At 53.0% G+C, this 15,852-nt stretch overlaps 1 protein-coding gene across 2 annotated transcripts in view; it reads left to right on the top strand.

Annotated features, from left to right (window-relative positions):
- The window catches only part of LOC140385826 (tRNA endonuclease ANKZF1-like), a 118,335-nt gene that overhangs the window by 42,849 nt on the left and 59,634 nt on the right, over positions 1 to 15,852 (top strand). For both annotated transcript variants that reach the window (XM_072468402.1, XM_072468393.1), the window contains exon 7: positions 7,948 to 8,377. In XM_072468402.1, coding sequence (XP_072324503.1) covers positions 7,948 to 8,377 — 430 coding nt within the window. The remainder of the gene's footprint in view (positions 1 to 7,947; positions 8,378 to 15,852) is intronic.

Genomic DNA, 15,852 nt, shown 5'->3' with positions numbered 1-15,852 from the left:
TCAGCTCTTGCCGGGTGAATGCGGTCCGCTCTCGCCGGGTGAATGCGGTCCGCTCTCTGCCGGGTGAATGCGGTCCGCTCTCCCCTGGGTGAATGCGGTCCACTCTCGCCGGGTGAATGCGGTCCGCTCTCCCCTGGGTGAATGCGGTCCGCTCTCCCCTGGGTGAATGCGGTCCGCTCTCCCCTGGGTGAATGCGGTCTGCTCTCGCCGGGTGAATGCGGTCCGCTCTCCCCTGGGTGAATGCGGTTCGCTCTCCCCTGGGTGAATGCGGTCAGCTCTCGCCGGGTGAATGTGGTCCGCTCTCCCCTGGGTGAATGCGGTCCGCTCTCCCCTGGGTCAATGCGGTTCGCTCTCGCCGGTGAATGTGGTCCGCTCTCCCCTGGGTGAATGCGGTTCGCTCTCCCCTGGGTGAATGCGGTTCGCTCTCCCCTGGGTCAATGCGGTCCGCTCTCCCCTGGGTGAATGCGGTTCGCTCTCCCCTGGGTGAATGCGGTCAGCTCTCGCCAGGTGAATGCGGTTCGCTCTCCCCTGGGTGAATGCGGTCAGCTCTCGCCGGGTGAATGTGGTCCGCTCTCCCCTGGGTGAATGCGGTCCGCTCTCCCCTAGGTGAATGCGGTTCGCTCTCCCCTGGGTGAATGCGGTCCGCTCTCCCCTGGGTGAATGCGGTCCGCTCTCGCCGGGTGAATGCGGTCCGCTCTCGCCGGGTGAATGCGGTCCGCTCTCCCCTGGGTGAATGCGGTTCGCTCTCCCCTGGGTGAATGCGGTCCGCTCTCCCCTGGGTGAATGCGGTCCGCTCTCGCCGGGTGAATGCGGTCCGCTCTCCCCTGGGTGAATGCGGTCCGCTCTCCCCTGGGTGAATGCGGTCCGCTCTCCCCTGGGTGAATGCGGTCCGCTCTCGCCGGGTGAATGCGGTCCGCTCTCCCCTGGGTGAATGCGGTCCGCTCTCGCCGGGTGAATGCGGTCCGCTCTCCCCTGGGTGAATGCAGTCCGCTCTCGCCGGGTGAATGTCGCCCGTTCAACCATCCATGGCAGAGCAAACCTGCTTGATCAGCGCCCCATCCACCACCTCCAACATTCACTCCCTCCTCCACCAAGAACAGCGGGGTGCAGAGTCTACAAGATACATTGGAGAATTTGCTTAGCCTCCTTCAACAGCACCTTCCAAACGCACGGCCACTACCATCTAGAAGGACAAGAGCAGCAGATACCTGGGAACCCCACCACCTGGAGGTTCCCCTCCAAGTCACTCACCACCCTGACTTGGAAATATATCGCCGTTTCTTCACTGTCGCTGGGACAAATCTCTATAACTCCCTCCCTAACAGCACTCTTGATGTACCTACACCTCGGGACTGCAGCAGTTCACCACCTCCTTGGGGGCAATTAGGCCAATAAATCTTTTCCTTTCCAGCCATGTTCCAATTCTGAAAATGAATACAAAAAGCCCTCGAGCCCGTATTTCTACAAACACATCTAATGGTCGCCTTTCACTTCACTTCATGTGTGGTGCGGCTTGCTGAAATATTTCCCAACTCGATAATAGTACTGGCCGCCTCCTGTGCTGTCAGGATTCTTGTGAGTTGCCCCATGGATGGAATGTTTCTGCTGTGACTTTGTTCCTTACTCTGTACATGCTCCCCTTTGCTCTGTGCACTGTCGATACGATGATGAGGGGATCATTCGGTTCATAGATTATCATAGAATTTACAGTGCAGAAGGAGGCCATTCGGCCCATCGAGTCTGCACCGGCTCTTGGAAAGAGCACCCTACCCAAGATCCACACCTCCACCCTATCCCCATAACCCAGTAACCCCACCCAACACAAAGGACAATTTTGGACACGAAGGGCAAGTTCTCCCAGTGAGCCAGAGAGAAGACAGAGCCAGGAGTGAGACACAGCAAAAAGTGAGTTTGGGAATTTGAATCGAGGTGGGAATTGAATTGAATTGAATCAAAGAACAAAGAACAAAGAAATGTACAGCACAGGAACAGGCCCTCCGGCCCTCCAAGCCCGTGCCGACCATGCTGCCCGACTAAACTACAATCTTCTGCACTTCCTGGGTCCGTATCCCTCTATTCCCATCCTATTCATGTATTTGTCAAGATGCCCCTTAAATGTCACTATTGTCCCTGCTTCCACCACCTCCTCCGGTAGCGAGTTCCAGGCACCCACTACCCTCTGTGTAAAAAAACTTGCCTCGTACATCTACTCTAAACCTTGCCCCTCTCACCTTAAACCTATGCGCCCTAGTAATTGACCCCTCTACCCTGGGGAAAAGCCTCTGACTATCCACTCTGTCTATGCCCCTCATAATTTTGTATACCTCTATCAGGTCTCCCCTCAACCTCCTTCGTTCCAGTGAGAACAAACCGATAAGGACATTTAAGGGGCATCTTGACAAATATATGAATAGGATGGGAATAGAGGGATACGGACCCAGGAAGTGTAGAAGATTGTAGTTTAGTCGGGCAGCATGGTCGGCACGGGCTTGGAGGGCCGAAGGGCCTGTTCCTGTGCTGTACATTTCTTTGTTCTTTGTCCACACCGACCCCTCCCCCGTCCACGCCGACCCCTCCCCGTCCACACCGACCCCTCCCCCATCCACACCGACCCCTCCCCCATCCACACCGACCCCATCCGCACCGACCCCTCCCCCGTCCGCACCGACCCCTCCCCCGTCCGCACCGACCCCTCCCCGTCCCCACCGACCCCTCCCCCATCCCCACCGACCCCTCCCCCGTCCACGCCGACCCCTCCCCCATCTGCTCCCACACCATCCCTCCCCCATCCGCTCCCACACCCACACCGACCCTGACCCCTCCATCCGCTCCCACACCGACCCCTCCCCCATCCACACTGACCCCTCCCCATCCACTCCCACACCCACCCCTCCCCCATCCGCTCCCACACCCACCCCTCCCCATCCACACCGACCCCTCCACCATCCACTCCCACACCCACACCTCCCCCATCCGCTCCCACACCCACCCCTCCCCATCCACACCCACCCCTCCCCCATCTGCTCCCACACCCACCCCTCCCCCATCTGCTCCCACACCGACCCCTCCCCCTTCCGCTCCCACACCCACACCGACCCTGACCCCTCCATCCGCTCCCACACCGACCCCTCCCCCATCCACACTGATCCCTCCCCATCCACTCCCACACCCACCCCTCCCCCATCCGCTCCCACACCCACCTCTCCCCCATCCACACCCATCCCTCTCCCATCCACACCCTGACCCCATCCACACCGACCCCGACCCCATCCACACCGACCCCGACCCCATCCACACCGACCCCGACCCCATCCACACCGACCCCGACCCCATCCACACCGACCCCGACCCCATCCACACCGACCCCGACCCCATCCACACCGACCCCGACCCCATCCACACCGACCCCGACCCCATCCACACCGACCCCGACCCCATCCACACCGACCCCGACCCCATCCACACCGACCCCGACCCCATCCACACCGACCCCGACCCCATCCACACCGACCCCGACCCCATCCACACCGACCCCGACCCCATCCACTCCCACACCCACCTCTCCCCATCCACACCGACCCCTCCCCTATCCACACCCACCCCTCCCCATCCACACCCACCCCTCCCCCATCTGCTCCCACACCGACCCCTCCCCCTTCCGCTCCCACACACACACCGACCCCGACCCCTCCATCCGCTCCCACACCGACCCCTCCCCCATCCACACTGACCCCTCCCCATCCGCTCCCAGACCGACCCCTCCCCCATCCACACTGACCCCTCCCCCATCTGCTCCCACACCGACCCCTCCCCCTTCCGCTCCCACACCCACAACGACCCCAACCCCTTCATCCGCTCCCACACCGACCCCTCCCCCATCCACACTGACCCCTCCCCCATCCGCTCCCACACCGACCCCTCCCTCATCCACACTGACCCCTCCCCCATCTGCTCCCACGCCCACCCCTCCCCATCCACTCCCACACCCACCCGTCCCCCATCCGCTCCCACACCTACCCCTCCCCCATCTGCTCCCACACCCACCCCTCCCCCATCCACACCCACCCCTCCCCCATCCGCTCCCACACTGATTTTGGGTCTGCGGATGAGGTGTGAGTTACAATTTGCATTTGCACTGATGGGGGATGGAGGTGTGAATGTTAGATGTTGGATCTTCTTTTTGATTTTCATTGTGTTCCTTTTGGGCAATTGAGTTGGGATTGTTTTTGTTTGCGTATGTGTGTGTCCAAGCGAGGATAGGGGCGGAATCAATAGGTGGGATAATGTCTGACGCCATGGGCGGGGGCCACCAAGCTAGCTGGGCGGGCTAGCTCACGGAAGCGCAGTGGGGGGTGAGCAGATGTTATGCTTGTTGACGCCGGCTGTGTGTATAGTGCTGTTACTGGGTGCGAGAGGGGGGGGGGAAATGTTCTGCTGACGGGGAGGGGCTTTTGCTGCGGGACAACAGGGAGGTCGGGGACGGAGGCTGCCTGGGGGCGGGCCTGCGGATGAATGGGTTGCGAGCTGGAGACTGGCCCAAGAAAGGTGATGGCTGATCGGCGGGGGAGGGGGGAGTGGAGGCGGGGGGGGGGTGGGCAGGGTGAGAAGCCCCCCAACCAGGCTGATCACATGGAACGCAAGAGGGCTAAATTGGCCGGTTAAGAGGGCAAGTGTGTTCGCTCATTTGAGCGGACTGAAGGCAGACGTGGTAATGTTGCAGGAGACGCACCTTCGAGTAACTGACCAGGTCAGGTTAAGGAAGGGATGGGTCGGACAGGTTTTCCACTCGGGGCTGGACTCGAAGACTAGAGGGGTCGCGATCCTGATTAATAAGCGAGTGTCATTCGAGGCGGGAAGAATGGTTGCGGATGTGGGGGGTCGGTATGCTATGGTCAGTGGGAAGCTGGAGGGACTGCTGGTGGTAATCGGGAATATGTATGCGCTAAATTGGGATGATGTGGAGTTCATAAGGAGGATGTTGGGGAAGATCCCGGACCTGGATTAGCATAAGATGATCATGGTGGGGGGGTCATCGACCCAGGGCTAGACCAGCAGATTGGGGGCGGGGGGGTGGACCCATGGAGATTCGGGCGGCCGAGAGTGAAGGAGTTCTTCTACTCACACGTGCATAATGTGTACTCCCGGACTGACTTTTTTTATCCTGAATAGGGCTTTACTGACAGGAGATTGGCCATGATAAATTGCCCTTAGTATCCAAAATTGCCCTTAGTGTTGGGTGGGGTTACTGGGTTATGGGGATAGGGTGGAGGTGTTGACCTTGGGTAGGGTGCTCTTTCCAAGAGCCGGTGCAGACTCGACGGGCCGAATGGCCTCCTTCTGCCCTGTAAATTCTATGATGAGTAGTGGACAGCGATCACAATCTCGGACCATGCCCCGCACTGGGTTGACCTACAGGTGAGCAAGGAGGGTGGCCAACGCCCGCACTGGAGGCTGGACATGGGACTTTTAGCTGATGAGGAGGTGTGTGGGTGGCTGAGGAAATGTATCCAGAACTATCTGGAACTCAACGACACGGGGGAAGTTTCGGCTGCAGTATTTCCTTTATCAGTCAGTCCGTCTCTGCTCTGTCTGCAATGGACTGGGAGGTGCTGAAGGCGGTGGTTAGAGGGGAGCTGATCTCGATTCGGGCCCACAGGGAGAAGGCAGGCAGAGCAGCGACGGACCGACTGATAAAGGAAATACTACAGGTCGACAGGAGTTACGTGGAGGCCCAGAGGCAGGGCTTCTAAGGGAACAACTGAGGCGACAGGCGGAATTTGGCTTGTTAACTACAGGGAAGGCGGTGGAGCAGCTGAGGAATGCGAGGGGGGCGATCTATGAATATGGGGAGACGGCCAGCAGAATGTTTGCGCAGCAGCTCCGAAAGAGGGAGGCAGCCAGGGAGATTGGGGAAGTAAGGGACGGGGATGGGAACCTGGTCGGAGATGCAGCTGGGGTCAATAAGGCATTTACGGAATTCTACAGCAGGCTGTATGAGTCGGAACCCCAGCTGGGCCGGAGGGGGTGAGGCAATTCTTAGGGAGGCTGAAGTTCCCAAAGGTGGACAAAGGGTTGGTAGAAGGGCTGGGGGCCCCGATCGGGATGGAAGAGATAGCAGAGGGGCTGAAGGCCATGCAGGCGGGTAAAGCCCCGGGGCCGGAAGGGTACCCAGTGGAGTTTTACAAAAAGTTCTCTGGGGTGCTGGGGTCGCTGCTGATGAGGACATTTAATGAGGCAAGGGGGAGAGAGGGGCTTCCCCCGACGGTGTCACAGGCCACTATCTCATTGATCCTGAAGCGGGATAAGGACCCCGAGCTGGGCGGGTCCTACAGACCAATCTCCCAACTAAATGGAGACGCCAAACTGTTGGCTAAGATCTTGTCCTCGAGGATTGATGACTGCGTTTCAGGACGTGATTGGGGAGGACCAGACGGGATTTGTTAAGGGGAGGCAGTTGGCGGCCAACGTAAGAAGGCTGTTGAATGTAATTATGATGCCTCCAGAGGGTAGGGTTGTGGAGGTAGTGGCCGCAATGGACGCAGAGAAGGCATTTGATCGAGTGGAATGGGATTATCTGTGGGAGGTGCTGGGGCGGTTTGTGTGGGGCTTCATTGACTGGGTTAAGCTGCCTGATCAGGCGCCTGTGGCAAGTGTTCGGACGAACAGGTTGACTTCGGGCTATTTTAGGCTGCACCGGGGGATGAGGCAGGGATACCTCCTCTCCCCACTGCTGTTGTTCGCACTGGCCATAGAGCCGCTGGCAATTGCGCTGAGAGACGCTCAAGGGGCTAGTCCGGGGGGGGGGAGGGTTGGAACACAGTGTCTCGCTATACGCGGACGACCTGCTCTTATATGTGTCGGACCCATTGGAAGGGAGGAAAGAAATTATAGGGAACCTAGGTGACTTTTTGGCCGATTTTTGGGTTATAAATTGTCTTATTACATGCCCTCAGTGCTCATGCACCTCTTGTAATCCAACACCACACAATTCGGGTGGGGTAGGACCGAAAAAATGTACCTCGAGCGGGAGCCACCAGATGTGCGACCACTCACTCGATGGCCGTCACCGGAAGTGAGGGAGGTTGATTCCCTTGTTTGACAAGAAGAATCGGGGAAAGATGGGAATGTGGAATTAGAAACTAGCATCAGCCATACAAAGAACAAAGAAATGTACAGCACAGGAACAGGCCCTTCGGCCCTCCAAGCCCGTGCCGACCATACTGCCCGACTAAACTACAATCTTCTACACTTCCTGGGTCCATATCCCTCTATTCCCATCCTATTCATATATTTGTCAAGATGCCCCTTAAACGTCCCTATCGTCCCTGCTTCCACCACCTCCTCCGGTAGCGAGTTCCAGGCACCCACTACCCTCTGTGTAAAAAAACTTGCCTCGTACATCTACTCTAAACCTTGCCCCTCTCACCTTAAACCTATGCCCCCTAGTAATTGACCCCTCTAACCTGGGGAAAAGTCTCTGACTATCCACTCTGTCTATGCCCCTCATAATTTTGTAGACCTCTATCAGGTCGCCCCTCAACCTCCTTCGTTCCAGTGAGAACAAACCGAGTTTATTCAACTGCTCCTCCCAGCTAATGCAAATGATCCTATTGAATGTAGAACAGCTTCAATGGGCTGAATGGTCATCTCCTATGTTGTATGTTTGCGAAACAGCTGAGCTGTTTAAATTGGGGTGCTCAAGAAGCAGGATTTAGAGGAGTGTAGATATGAGGTTTGATCCGCTCGAGATTACAGAGATAGGCTGAAGCTATTGAATTTTTAGAAAAAGATAAGATTTTTCAAATTAAGGTGTTGCTTCATTATTGGTTAATGTAGGTCAGCAAACTGAGCTGCTGGATGAATGGGGCATGAGTTCAGGCACAGACGCTGTGTGTGAGGTCTGCTCGGAGTGCATTGGAATAACAGTAACAGCCTTGTGTTTTCCAGAGAATGAGCATTATCGAGTGATGAACGAGTTGTACACCGCGTGTAAGACTGGAGACGTGCAGCATCTGCGCAGCTTACTGTGCGATGTGCTCCCATTGGACAGTACAGACCATGGCCGCTCTGACCAGACCAATTCTTCCAGTAAGGTGGCCGAGACCACATCAGAAACGGACAAGGAGCAACAATCAGAGACTCCCAGGCAAATGGGACACGGCAAAGGCAGCGAGCTGGAAACTGAGCCGAACACAGCAGACAAGCTCAGCACTGGGCCCCTTGGGAAGCTGGCTTCATGGCCTTCAGTGGTGACAGTGCCGATATTGTGCGAAACACTCGATGAGACCGGGTTCACGCTGCTACACGTGGCTGCTGCTGCCGGGCAGCCTGATGTCCTTCGGCTGCTGATGGATGCCGGCTCCGATCCTGCCATCAGGTGAGGCTGCCCTCCACACAGCTTCAACCTTTAACCACTGCTTCGGTCCAAGTGGGAATACCATGTCCAATTCTGGGAACTCACCACACTTCAGAAGGATTTCATGGCCTTGCTGAGGGTGCATTGTGAGGAGGAGGGGGCCGGTTTAGCTCAGTTGGATGGTTTGTGATGCAGAGCGAGGCCAGCAGCGTGGGTTCAATCCCCGTACCAGCTGTGGTTATTCATGAAGGCCCCGCCCTCTCAACTTGCCCCTCGCCTGAGGTGTGGGGTTCTCAGGTTAAATCACCACCAGACAGCTCTGCCCCTCAAAGGGGCAAGCAGGAGATGGCCACCTGGGACTCTGGTGATGTTACCTTTTTACTTTATTGTGAGGAGGATAGTGAAAGACTTCAAAATAAGGTAAGGAGGGAGGGAGGTGGAACTGGTGCAAACCTGGCACTAATTAATATTGAGGAAATTAGATTAGTTAATCAAACCCAATGAAGAATGGGTAGGTTATCTGTTGCGGTATGTGGGTGCTGATGGACACCAGTGTGATCCAACACAAACCCGTCTGCAGTAAGAGCGGCTCGAGAAACTTTGGCTCAGAGTTAACTCGAGTCTGCGATACGTCGAGGAAGGAGAATTTACCTGAGCAGGTTTTGCCAGAGGGCAGTTCCGCTCTGGTTTTCTGATTTGTTCCAGCAGCAGGGAGGACAGGAGGTTGTCACGGTGAGGCAGGTATGGGGATTGAGACATTAGAACTGCAGGAGCCTCGGTCTTTGCAGTTGTCCCACCAGGTTTGAGGTTCTGGCAGCTGGTTTGGGTGAAAGTGGCGGCTGGAGGATGGTGAGCGCACACTGGCCGTGACACAGAGACCATTCAAATGCAGTGAGTAATTAGGAATGTAATGGTATTGTGGGGCTGTATAGTCAGAGGAATAGACACCATTGTCTGTATCCCAGAGTGTTTGTGCAGACGACTGTGTTTTGTGTATAGGAATAGAGATGTTTTCCTGCAATTGTACAGAGTATTGGTGAGATCACACCTGGAGTATTGTGGGTAGTTTTGGTCTCCTTATCTGAGGAAGGATGTTCTTGCTGTGGAGGGAGAGCAGCGAAGGTTTACCCGGCTGATTCCTGGGGTGGCGGGACTGTCATATGAGGAGAGACTAAGTCGGTTAGGATTCTATTCATTGGAGTTTAGAAGAGTGAGAGGGGATCTCATAGAAACTGACAAACTTCTAACAGGATTAGACAGGATTCATGTTCCTGATGGTGGGGGGAGTCCAGAATTAGGGGTCATAGTTTGAGGATAAACTATTCTATGATTCTATGATAAGGGGTAAACCTTTTAGGACTGAGGTGAGGAGAAATTTCTTCACCCAGAGAGCGGTGATTCTGTGAAATCCGCTGCCACAGAAAGTAGTTGAGGCCAAAATGTTGTGTAATTTCAAGAGGTAATTGGAGATAGCTCACGGGACTCAAGGAATCAAGGGATATGGGGGGAAGGCGGGATCAGGGTATTAGAATATAGAACAGTACAGGCCCTTCGGCCCATGATCTTGTGCCGATCATTTATCCTAATCTAAGATCAACCTAACCTACACCCCTTCAATTTACTGCTGTCCATGTGCCTGTCCAAGAGTCGCTTAAATGTCCCTAATGACTCTGACTCCACCACCTCTGCTGGCAGTGCGTTCCACACACCCACCACTGTGTAAAGAATCTCCTCTGACATCTCCCCTATACCTTCCTCCAATCATCCATGTCGTGAACAGGGGAACAACATTCGCCTCCCTCCAATCATCCGGTACTACTCCAGTGGAGAGTGAGGTCGAAAAGATCATCGCCAACGGCGCAGCAATCTCCTCCCTCACTTCCTGTAGTAACCTTGGGTGTATCCCGTCTGGTCCAGGGGACTTATCTATTCTGATGCTTTTCAAAATTTCCAGCACATCCTCCTCAATATCAACCTGTTCGAGCCGATTAACCCAGTTCACGCTGTTCTCATGAGTATTGAACTTGATGATCAGCCATGATCATAATGAATGGCGGAGCAGGCTCGAGGGGCCGAATGGCCTCCTTCTATTTTCTGTGTATGTTTCTGCGTAGGAGTAGGTTTTGCTTGAGGGGTATGAGCATCTCGGGGTAAAATGAAGAAACAGAACCTCAGGTAATAGTGACTGGATTATTAACTGAGCCGCAAACCGATCGATAAGATTAGAGGTTTGAATGCGTGGCACACAGATTGATGCGGAAAAGCTGGGGTTCCATTCATGGAGCACTTGCACTGGGGAAAGTGGGAGTTGCACCGTTGGGACAGTCTTCACTGCTGGAGCAGTGTTCTGATGTGCTATTAGGATGGTTGAGAGGGCTTTAAAATAGGGAGCGAGTGATTGTGAGGGAACGTGATAAATTAAAGGGCAAAGCAAGAGATCAATCTGTATCGTGATGGTCGCAGCGTGACAGGAAGGAAGCGCACGAGTGGAAATATGTGCGATCTGATGGTCACTGAGACATGGCTGCAAGACGGGAATGTGAATTTTGGAAGGATAGGAAGCTGGGGGAGGGGTTCAGTAAGCACTAGTTCAATCGCAATAGATGATCTTAGTTCTGATGAACAAGATACACAATCAGTTTTTAACAGGAATAAGAAATAACAACGGTGAACCCGAACTCGCTACATCAGGCTTGTCAAACCCTTTCTGCAAGGGGCCACATTTCAATATTTTTGGCAAATTTTGAAGGATAGGATTTAGTGCCCTGGGTCTGCGTGGGTCTCGGCCTCATAACCCAAAGATGTACAGGGTAGGTGGATTGGCCACGCTAAATTGCCCCTTGGAAAAAATGAATTGGGTACTCTAAATTTTACAAAGAACTTAATGAGCAAAAATAAAGCAGCAAAAATAAAGCCATGTGAAAGCTGATGATGATTTAAAATGGTGACTATAGTGTGAGAGGATCAAATTATGTTTCTTTGGCTCACTCTGTCTCTCTGTATTTATTCACTGACCCGCACCCGGACCCACAGCGTGAGTTGTATCAGTGAGGGCGATGTTGCGCCGACCTGTGAAACCACTCTAAAGCCCATCTACACTATTCCCTTATCGCCCATATGTCTATCCAATGACCATTTGAATGCCCTTAGTGTTGGCGAGTCCACTACTGTTGCAGGCAGGGCATTCCACGCCCTTACTACTCTCTGAGTAAAGAACCTACCTCTGACGTCTGTCCTATATCTATCTCCCCTCAGTTTAAAGCTATGTCTCCTCGTGCTAGACATCACCATCCGAGGAAAAAGGCTCTCACTGTCCACCCTATCCAATCCTCCGATCACCTTGTATGCCTCAATTAAGTCACCTCTTAACCTTCTTCTCTCTAACGAAAACAGCCTCAAGTCCCTCAGCCTTTCCTCATAAGATCTTAATATCATCCCTCCATACCAGGCAACATTCTGGTAAATCTCCTCTGCACCCTTTCCAATGCTTCCACATCCTTCCTAAAATGCGGCGACCAGAATTGCACGCAATACTCCAAATGCGGCCGCACCAGAGTTTTGTACAGCTGCAACATGACCTCATGGCTCCAAAACTCAATCCCTCTACCATTAAAAGCTAACACACCGTACGCCTTCTTAACAACCCTCTCAACCTGGGAGGCAACTTTCATTGATCTATGTACATCTACACCGAGATCTCTCTGCTCATCCACACTGCCAAGAATCTTACCATTATCCCAGTACCCTGTCTTCCTGTTATCCCTTCCAAAATGAATCACCTCACACTTTTCTGCATTAAACTCCATTTGCCACCTCTCAGCCCCAGCACTGCAGCTTATCTATGTCCCTCTGTAACCTGTAACATCCTTCTGCACTGTCCACAACTCCACCGACTTTAGTGTCATCTGCAAATTTACTCACCCATCCTTCTACGCCGTCCTCCAGGTCATTTATGAAAATGACAAACAGCAGTGGCCCCAAAACAGATCCTTGTGGTACACCACTAGTAACTGGACTCCAGTCTGAACATTTCCCATCAACCACCACTCTTTGTCGTCTTCCAGCTAGCCAATTTCTGATCCAAACTGCTAAATCATCCTGAATCCCATGCCTCCGTATTTTCTGCAGTAGCCTACCGTGGGGAACCTTATCAAACGCTTTACTGAAATCCATATACACCACATCAACTGCTTTACCCTCATCCACCTGTTTGGTCACCTTCTCAAAGAACTCAATAAGGTTTGTGAGGCATGACCTACCCTTCACAAAACCGTGTTGACCATCTCTAATCAAATTGATCCTTTCCAGATGATTATACATCCTATCTCTTATCAACCTTTCCTAGTTTTTGCCCACAATAGAAGTAAGGATCACTGGTCTATAGTTACCTGGGTTGTCTCTACTCCCCTTCTTGTCCCCTAGTTCAACATTTGCTATCCTCCAGTCTTCTGGCACTATTCCTGTAGACAAAGGTGACTTAAAGATCAAAGCCAAAAGCTCAGCAATATCCTCCCTAGCATCCCAGAGAATCCTCGGATAAATCCCATCCGGCCCAGGGGACTTATCTATTTTCACACTTTCCAGAATTGCTAACACCTCCTCCTTATGAACCTCAAGCCCTTCTAGTCTAGTAGCCTGAATCTCAGTATTCTCCTCGACAACATTGTCTTTTTCCTGTGTGAATACTGATGAAAAATATTCATTTAGCACCTCTCCTATCTCCTATTAAGGGGCTGGTTTAGCACACTGGGCTAAATCGCTGGCTTTGAAAGCAGACCAAGGCAGGCCAGCAGCACGGTTCGATTCCCGTACCAGCCTCCCCAAACAGGCGCCGGAATGCGGCGACTATGGGCTTTTCACAGTAACTTCATTGAAGCCTACTCGTGACAATAAGCGATTTTCATTTTCATTTCCTCGGACTCCAAGCACAACTTCCCACTACTGTCCTTGACTGGCCCTACTCTTACCCGAGTCATTCTTTTATTCCTGACATATCTATAGAAAGCTTTAGGGTTCTCCTTGATCCTACCTGCCAAAGACTCCTCATGTCCCCTCCTGGCTCTTCTTAGCTCTCTCTTTAGGTCCTTCCTAGCTAACTTGTAACTCTCGAGCGCCCTAACTGAATCTTCATGTCTCATCTTTACATAAGCCTCCTTCTTCCTCTTGACAAGTGTTTCGACTGCTTTAGTAAACCACGGATCCCTCGCTCGACCACTTCCTCCCTGCCTGACCGGTACGTACTTATCAAGGACACGCAGTAGCTGTTCCTTGAACAAGCTCCACATTTCCGTTGTGCCCATCCCCTGCAGTTTTCATTTCCATCCGATGCATCCTGCCTCATTGCATCATAATTGCCCTTCTCCCAGATATAACTCTTGCCCTGCGGTATATACCTATCCCTTTCCATCACTAAAGTAAACGCAATCGAATTGTGGTCACTATCACCAAAGTGCTCACCTACCTCCAAATCTAACACCTGTCCTGGTTCATTACCCAGTACCAAATCCAATATGGCCTCGCCTCTCGTTGGCCTATCTACATACTGTGTCAGGAAACCCTCCTGCACACATTGGACAAAAACAGACCCATCTAAAGTACTTGAACTGTAGCGTTTCCAGTCAATATTTGGAAAGTTAAAGTCCCCCATAACAACTACCCTGTTGCTTTCGCTCCTATCTAGAATCATCTTTGCAATCCTTTCCTCCACATCTCCGGAACTTTTCGGAGGCCTATAGAAAACCCCTAACAGGGTGACCTCTCCTTTCCTGTTTCTAACCTCAGCCCATACTACCTCAGTAGGCGAGTCCTCATCAAACGTCCTTTCTGCCACCGTAATACTGTCCTTGACTAACAATGCCACCCCTCCCCCGCTTTTACCACCCTCCCTGAGCTTACTGAAATATCTTAACCCCGGCGCCTGCAACAACCATTCCTGTCCCTGCTCTATCCATGTCTCCGAAATGGCCACAACATCGAAGTCCCAGGTACCAACCCATGCCACAAGTTCACCCACCTTATTCCGGATACTCCTCGCATTGAAGACACACTTTAAACCACCTTCCTGCCTGCCGGTACACTCCTGCAACTTTGAAACCTTACTCATGACCTCACTACTCTCAACCTCCTGTATACTGGAGCTACAATTCAGGTTCTCAAGCCCCTGCTGAACTAGTTTAAACCCTCCCGAAGAGCTTTAGCAAATTTCCCCCACAGGATATTGGTACCCCTCTGGTCCAGGTATAGACCATCCCGTTTGTAGAGGTCCCACCGACCCCAGAATGAGCCCCAATTATCCAGAAATCTGAATCCCTCCGGCCTGCACCATCCCTGTAGCCACATGTTCAACTGCTCTCTCTCCCTATTCCTCATCTCGCTATCACGTGGCACAGGTAACAACCCAGAGATAATAACTCTGTTTGTCCTAGATCTAAGTTTCCACCCTAGCTCCCTGAATTCCTGCCGTACATCCCTATCCCTTTTCCTACCTATGTCGTTGGTACCTATGTGGACCACGACTTGGGGCTGCTCCCCCTCCCCCTTAAGGATCCCGAAAACACGATCCGAGACATCACGGACCCTGGCACCTGGGAGGCAACACACCAACCGCGAGTCTCTCTCATTCCCACAGAATCTCCTATCTATCCCCATAACTATGGAGTCTCCAATGACTAATGCTCTACTCCTCTCCCCCCTTCCCTTCTGAGAAACAGGGACAGACTCTGTGCCAGAGACCTGTACCATGGCTTACCCCTGGTAAATTGTCCCCCCCAACAGTATCCAAAGCGGTATACTTGTTACCAAGGGGAACGACCACAGGGGATCCCTGTACTGACTGCTTCGTCCCAGCCCCTCTCTCCGTCACCCATCTATCGTTATTCTTCGGAGTAACTACATCCCTGAAGCTTCTATGTATAACCATCTCTGCCTCCCGAATGATCCGAAGTTCATCCAGCTCCAGTTCCCTAACGCGGTTTCTGAGGAGCTGGAGATGGGTGCACTTCCCACAGATGAAATCAACAGGGACACTCAGTAGGCAAGTCCTCATCAAACGTCCTTTCTGCCACTGTAATACTGTCCTTGACTAACAATGCCACCCCTCCCCCGCTTTCACCACCCTCCCTGAGCTTACTGAAATATCTTAACCCTCACCTCAAACATTCTGCAGGAGGAACATTGCACTACCTTCGCTGCCATCCCCTCTAGATAAAAAAAAGAGCTTACCTGTTATTCACTCCCCTTCTCAGCAAGCACTGACTCAGCAACCTCTGCGCCCCGCACAATAACACCTGAAGGGGAATTAAAGAAAAGCTACTTGCCAGTCATCAGCCAATCCCTTACCTGCAGGCTGTGGCGCCACGGTTCAACATCTTTCTACTTCAACCTGCCCTCGAACCTTCCTCTTGATCCTTACAGCGTTTTCTTTTTTTTGGTTAGAGGAGGGGGTAGGGAGGGAAACACTGAAGAAGTGTTTCGGGTTTAAGTGTCACTTGACAACA

This window comes from Scyliorhinus torazame, chromosome 2 (assembly GCF_047496885.1).
Source record: "Scyliorhinus torazame isolate Kashiwa2021f chromosome 2, sScyTor2.1, whole genome shotgun sequence".
NCBI classification, from domain to species: Eukaryota; Metazoa; Chordata; class Chondrichthyes; order Carcharhiniformes; family Scyliorhinidae; genus Scyliorhinus; species Scyliorhinus torazame.
The sequence above is the reverse complement of the archived record's forward strand: the minus strand, read 5'-3'. Positions and strand labels throughout refer to the sequence as shown.